The sequence below is a fragment of the Cydia amplana genome, chromosome 13 (genome assembly GCF_948474715.1).
Source record: "Cydia amplana chromosome 13, ilCydAmpl1.1, whole genome shotgun sequence".
Taxonomy (NCBI): Eukaryota; Metazoa; Arthropoda; class Insecta; order Lepidoptera; family Tortricidae; genus Cydia; species Cydia amplana.
Genome location: NC_086081.1, coordinates 14,514,905 through 14,522,347, shown reverse-complemented (window position 1 = coordinate 14,522,347; position 7,443 = coordinate 14,514,905). Strand labels below are relative to the sequence as shown.

The following is a 7,443-nucleotide window of genomic DNA, read 5'->3' as shown; positions in this document are numbered from 1 at the left end:
TTACTTGTATCTTAGGTATGCAAATTTTGTAGGTCAATGAATAAGTGGGGAAATGCTTAAGTTAACAAAAATATTATTTATAATAACAATAAATTAAGTGACTATGTTCTACTATTAAAAATGTTAAGTCATGACATAACTATACAATTTGTACAAATAAGTCTATCCTAATTTTAAATTCAATGTAGCTCATTAAGTAAGACGTTGTTTGCGTTATCTACCTTTGTTGATAAGTGCAGCAAATGGCGTTTAATCGCGGCGCTCTAGTCGCCTTCATAGTCTATGGAATTTAAATATCTGATTTGCGCAAATTTCATCGCTGGACACTGCTCGTCTCCGGTTTTATGATTGCACGGCTTCTTAAAGCGTTGACATGTAGCGCATTTGGGAGGATCGCCTTGTTTTGTGCACTCTTTTATACTGTGTCCTGCTGATGACCCACAATGTCCACACGTAGGTGCTGTATCTCTGCAATATTTAGCCGAATGGCCGTATAAATGGCAAAAATAACACCTGGTCAAGAGAGTAAAGTCTCGTACTGGGCAAGATGTCCAATTAATAAAAACGCGTTGTTGTTGTATAAGCATTCGTCGTATTTCGGCTGTGCATTCTAGAATGTAGTTGCAGGTGGATAAGTCCTTTTTTCCTGATTTATGACTAAGTTTCACTGAGCTCATAAATATGTCCCTGGAGAGACTCGGTTGAAGGTCCACAACGTTTTGTTCGAAAATACAATCTAATACCTCTTTTTCGGTCATATTTGTCGGGACTCCTAGTATGATTATCTTCGGTCTCCTTTTGGTCGTGTCTTCCACTTTAAGTCCCGATTGCTGAAGCTGCTGAGATGCTTTAAGCTTTTCGAGGTCATCCTTTCTATCAGTGCTGATTATGATACCACCATTCTTTGTCTTCCTCATACCGCGAACGTGAAGTTTTAGGGCCTCTGGCTTGATTAAGTTTTGGATCAGGTGTTTGGTATCCTCACTAGATTTTTCTTTATCTGCAGGGTAAATTGCGATGCTGCTAGTATTGGTGGGCACCACAGCTGAACTTTTCCCGGTCCTGACCATGTCGGCGAAGGATTGTTTTGCTTCGGTTGTTGTTTTAGCTTCCAGGTGCTGCTTGATTTCATGAAGTTGGGTGCTAATGTTTTTTTGCTGGGACAGGGTATTCACTTGAGCTTGGCAAAGTAAGAAATTCTGTTTGACCGCTTGATACTGAACAGCCATTTGAGAGATTCCGCCCAAAACGCTTTTACTAAGCGTGTTTATTCTAATTTTTTGGTCTGAATTTAACTTGCCCTCATTTGAAATGGTGCAAATTTCATTAAGGCGCCTTTTAATTTCGGATATCCAATTCTGGATTTCGGTAGTTGATACAATTTCGGGTCCTTCGGCTGGTGCTACGGCTACCGGGGTTCCTTGGGCAGTTTCCATAGCCGGTCTTCTTTCTGGAGGAGGGCTTCGCAGAGTTCGTGAACTTCTATTAAATGCGTCTCTACCAGTCATCGCAACGTTGTGAAATTGTATCCATTACACAGTTTGTATAACTCCGCGTATATTCACAGTTTATAAGAAAAGTGCTGACACTGATTTGACACCGTTACAATTTTATTGTTATGAATAAATAAATAAGTGCGCAGTGGACACGACCACCAACGACGGCAGTCGGACAATGCAACGACATGAGATAATAAAGGTGATATTCCGATGACGACTGATATGCAGCAGCGTTAAGGTATCATTCGGATTCAGACTTTACCAGCATCATTACTGCAGTATTGCAACACAACATTACTCGTACACTGTCGACTGCATTGCTTACGCAACTGTCCAAATCGATGTTGCTCCCCGGATTTTTAACATTTCTAGAAATGAGATGAAACGAAATGAAATGGAAGTTTATTCACGAGAACATATGGTACAGTAGATATTATTAAGTGTACATATTGACCCATGATATGTTCGGCCTTATGGCATGTGAAAATTATTTGTATTGACATAGTTCATGCTTGTCAAAGGAAAATACGTTACAAAAATTACGCGTTTACTTATATTATCAACTCTAGCTGCAGTTAACATCCGAATGGTCATTAAAGTATACTACGCTCTTGTCACTTCTAGTTTCTTTTCCTCCGCGCGCATTCGAGTATGAATTCGACCCAGTTTCTGAACTGCAGAAAGATTGATTTAGTAGTTTAAAGCGCGCAATAACCTAGTGCGAGAAATTCAGCAGTATTTTTAAAGGCGTAAGCAAAGTTTTTTCATTTCAACTTGCAATTTGAAGGCAAAATCTCATGATTGAATTTTAACGTCCTGAATTTGACGTGGAGGTGCCAAATAATTAGGTTTATACCTAAAATAAATTATTAAGAGCTTCAGTGTCCAGCTACTGCTCCTTCTGTGCAAATGCATAGTTTTTTTTTATATTGCGGGTTTTTTTAAGTGAACTAGTTTGTCGCTATATGGCGCGATGCTACTTTGTTTTAGGTTACAAGTTTTTGCGGCATGCGGCAAACAAAAATTAGAACCTAGAGGGAAATATTTTGATTTGTGTTGTTTTCAGACGCCGCACCGACTGCTTCTAATTCGGCCTCGTCCACTGGAGGGCTGAGAAAAGTGGCCATTTTCTTTAGTGACATGTATCAGTTTGTATCTGTTGTTTGCTTACGTTATGTTAACTGGTTTACCACTGGTTTGGGTCGTATAAAAATAAAAGTAATAAATTGCTGAAACAGAACAAGGGTTTGCAGTCGGAAACTGTAATGCTGCACGGTGAATGGGATGCGGGTCGTTGGCAAATGTGCTAAGCGATTTGATCTTTTATTCACTAGTCTTTATGAGAGTTGGTTGCCTAAAAGTCAAAGAGAAAGAACTGAATTTCTGTGTCGCTGAAATATTATTTTTAAAATAGGTACTTAGCATCATATGAAATGCCTACTAATATTAAAAATGTTAAATACATATACATTTTTGCATAGTTTTTCCTCTGAATGACTAAATTTTAATGAAATAGGGTAATTCGCCAGTATCTGGTCACCTGTAAGTAACTGGCCACCCTAAACTACAATGATTCTATTCACCTATAAACAGAATTCATCCCATAGGGAGGTGAATTAGGGGTTTGCAAAATATTACGAGAGTGGTTATTGGGAGAGGCTTATTTTTAGCGGACCAAATCGCGAGCGACGTCTAGGTAGTCTAGAATGATTTACAAATGAAAAAGCCTTTAATATTTTTAGCAAGACAGTAAATGTATATATGCGATCAAATTTCATTATAAAAGTAATAATATGTCTAGAATTTATTTATAGGCAATAACAGCGATCCCGAAATTTATTTTTATGATGACAAAGGCATGAAGTGCTTGAAAGTAATCGAAATAATGCACTATTACATTTTTATCTCCGTTTTCAATACTTCAAATTGACTTCAGACGCAGGTGGCTGAAATTTTCATTGTTCTATAAAATAAACATAAAAAACATTACCGAAAATACTTCGACCATACACAAAGAATATTTGTTCTTGTGTGGAAGAAGAAAATTCAATTTCTTAGAATATTTTTCGTGTAACAAACGTTTGGTCTAGGAAATGGTAAGAATTTGATATCTGACTGCAAACGTCTTGATTTGCTTAAATAAGCACACTGCAAAAGTTTTGAGAAGTTTTAGCTAGGGAAGGTCCCTGATAAATGACGCTAGGTTTTAACTTTAGGAACAAGATCAAATTATTTTCATCAAACATTTTGATTTCGGTTTTTTCTGTCTATCTGTCAGTGACTCACGGACTCACTAGATTTTATGGTCTAGTGATAATGCAGACGTTACTTTTTAATATTGCGCCACTGACAGAGACACTGCCATTATCGAACAATCATAAAGACAACTCAGATCATCATATCCGTACAATATTGTATTGCAAAATGACGCAAATCCAGTAGCAGTATGCGCATATCATTTAATATCACATGCATATTTATCAGTTTAAACCGCAATCGACAATTCACATCAGTCGACAAGCTTTTAGAGCTTTTTAGTAAATTGATCAGTATAAAATGTTTTTTATTTATCATCAAACATAATATTTTAGTCAGAGATTATTCTGCGCTTTGTAGTTTAAAATATTATTGACGCTGGCCGAATAAAATTCTTTCGAATGAAGTATGCGTTTATTTTGCCAACCTAAGTCAAAAACCTTATATCACTATAAATCCTCCGTTTAAAGTATAAATCTCCTAACAATAACTTTAAACCCAATGATGAGAAGCCAAACGGTCCTCCTAAATCTAAGCTGTTTGATTCAAAAGGTTTAAATGTAACGGAACCTTGAAGAGATTTACTACCTTTTGCAAATTGGCCTCAGGAATTGAGTGAACACTAAACCGAAGTGATTCTGCTGACGTGAACACTTCAAAAGTTTAACTAGCTTACTTTGTCTTAACCTGTTTATGGACAGTAAAGATGGCAGTGTGTTCCTATCCTAGAGATAGTCTAATTCTAGTAAGTTAGCGTAATTTGAGACCTCCAGATAGTGGCATAATTTGATAGGTTCCACGGCAAACTACCGAATCCGACATAAAAGCAGACCATTCGTTTTCTTACGATTACAATAATTATTTAAAAGGTAAGAATCAGAATCAGAATCAGAATTTTATTGGTAAAAGTATAACAGAATTTTACATGTCAGGCATAAAAATATATTATAACTAGACATGTCACATTTTTAATTCATATATCTTTTTAACACACAGTTAGTTATTAGTTTAAGTTTAATTTTAAGATATTTGCACAGTGATTGCCAGTTTAACATTGACTAAGTATTACAATATTTATGAGTGGGCCAATGATATCATTTCAAAGTATTCGTCAATTGTGTAACAAGCCTTATCTAGTAACAGATTCTTAGCCTTGTTTTTAAAAACTGCATCGCTGGGCGCGTTTAGTATGTCAGCTGGAAGACAGTTGTACATTTTAGGCCCCAGTACACCGAGTGTTCCTCGAACCTTAGCTAGCCTTCGCGACGGCACGACTAGAAGGTGCTGGCCGCGCGTGCTCCTGCCGGGGGCATGGTGCTGCGCGCGAGTCTGGTACGACCCGAGGTTGTACCGGACGTGCAGGCAGGCTTCGAGAATGAATACACTAGGTAGGGTGAGTATTTTGAGCTCTTTGAATAGGCCCCGAGCGGGATGATCGTGCGGTTTGTTAGCAATTATTCGAACGGCGCGCTTTTGGATTTTGAACACCTTTTCACGATCAGCCGGTATAACAATATATACTTAATTTATATATTATTTAAGTAGAATTCTATACTCTAATTCTAGCGCGACTGACGAGCGTTTTTAATTATACATTCAAACAATTTGAATACGCCCAATCAATCAAACGTTTTCATTAAATTTGCATAATTTTGATTTGCTTCGCTGAATTTGGGCTTTTTAAAACAATGGATATTTGTTTTATGAGGCTGCGGTTCTACTGAATGAAACATTCATGGATCAATAATTCACGATTAAATTGCGTGGGAGTAAGGTCTTGATTTTGATATTTTTATGTAACGACACGACTAAGATGATTTTGAGTAAGACCAAGATGCATGATTAAATATGTCATGATTCCCAGGGCATTTCGCGCGCACCAATAAGCGCGAGTGATCGTAATAGTTTCATCTCAATATCAAATCCATACCTAACAGATTTAGAGTAGGATCTGGAGCCAATCTTCTATTTGTAGGCTTTTACTTTTTAGGTAGTTTTAGTTTAGTTCATAGTTTAATTTATTTTTGTCAGTTTTAATTTGATTTTAGGTCTAATTTTAGCTTATTTTTATTAAAGTTACATTTTGGTCAAAATAACGATCATTTTTTGACAATTATTTTTGTTAATTATTAGTAGTAGTAGTAGTAGTAGTAGTAAACTCTTTATTGTACAAAAATACATATTAAAAATAACATACAATTAGTAAGAAGTACAAAGGTATTATTATTAGGTAGGTACCTAATTGCAAATTCAAAACGTTTTGAATCTGTTCTGAAGTAAAACTAGCCTCCATACAAAGATCGTTCTCTGATATAGTATTCGAACAGTCTGAAACGTCGTAGTTTTGAGGGAGGGGGGGGGGGCTTTGCCGATAGTTGCATATTGGACGCAATAATTGTCCGGCACCGCCGGGACTCCCGCTGTCAATTTGTCTCGGCTATAGTACATTTTGTACCCAACTGCGGACACGATGGAGTTAGTAATGACTTTATTGGAGAAACCATTTTACTTGTAATTTCCTTAGAAAGTGTAGCCACAGCAAGCCTTATGAAAAAGTATAAATAACTAGAACGTTCTCTGATATATACGATCTAGGTTGGAAAGCCAGTTTGAACTTTAAGTTTTTGGCGAGATCATACCATACCATACCATATATTTTTTGATTAACCTATCTAATATTATGTTCATTGCAAGTAGTGGGGCAGAATATACCACAAAGCAACAACTAAAATCGCTTCTTGTGTTTTGTGGGTCAATATGCAATAAAAGGAACTTCAAATGTAGTGCAATTACAACTAATGTAGGTACCCTATTCACAACCATGATTTTCATTTGAAAACAAAGCATATGTATGAGCTGTTGTATGTGACTAGATAACTTCATTAATTCCTAGTAAGTTTAATAGTACTCAAGTATAAACATAATTATTAGAGTTATAAAAATTAAGTTGAGATCATGTTCTAGAGTCGTAAATATTCAAAAGTCTCTGATCTTTCACCAACGCTACTGCTCACTCCAAAATTTAGTAGCTCCGTTGCAATTTATAGCAGAACTCTGCGCTTGTCACTTCTGCAGTATTAATAGGCCAAATTTGAATCAGTTTTGTTGCTCAGGCGTCTTGAATTGGAAGACATCTTTAGTTCTATTCAAATCGTAATTGCTTTGAGAATGAACTGCAATCACGCGAATCGTTCTAAGTAGAATCGAAATAAGATATTTGATTGGGTGCTTTCGAATGAAATAAAGTAAAACATGTTTTTGATAACCAGTTTAACTTTTTAGATGTTAATAGATATATAAATGAGGGTGTAAAATGTGTTATGTGCCTTACAAAAGCGCAAATCAGTCACATCTCCGTCCGTTCTGGTGTGTAGGTGGAGCGCCCAAATTGCTATTTAGGTAGATAGCCATGTAGGCTTTCGTCTATGTCGGCTATCATTCAGTTTTATTTGGATGTATTTTTTGAAAGCGCAAATTTCACTTTTCTCTGTATTTTTGGGGGTCACCCTTATAGGATCACTCGTGCGTCTGTCTGTCTGTCCGACCATTCTCCCCTTTTCCATTCTGTCCCATTATCTCCGAAACTACTAGGTCTAAAATAAAAATAAAACACAAAATAGTTCTTTACTTATAGATGAGGGTAAAACCTATTTGAAATGTGCAGTCAAGTGTGAGTCGGACTTAATGT

At 36.5% G+C, this 7,443-nt stretch overlaps 1 protein-coding gene across 1 annotated transcript; it reads right to left on the bottom strand.

The window, feature by feature from the left end:
- Nucleotides 1–263: 263 nt before the first annotated feature.
- LOC134653650 (uncharacterized) lies at nucleotides 264–1,490 on the bottom strand. The gene has a single exon (XM_063509044.1). It carries the CDS (start codon nucleotides 1,434–1,436, stop codon nucleotides 264–266), a length of 1,173 nt encoding a protein of 390 aa, XP_063365114.1. The 5' UTR covers nucleotides 1,437–1,490.
- Between the last annotated feature and the right edge of the window lie 5,953 nt (nucleotides 1,491–7,443).

Bases quoted from the DNA above. Each gene is read 5' to 3' on its own strand.
- LOC134653650 (XM_063509044.1), bottom strand. From the start codon at position 1,436: ATGGAAACTGCCCAAGGAACCCCGGTAGCCGTAGCACCAGCCGAAGGA.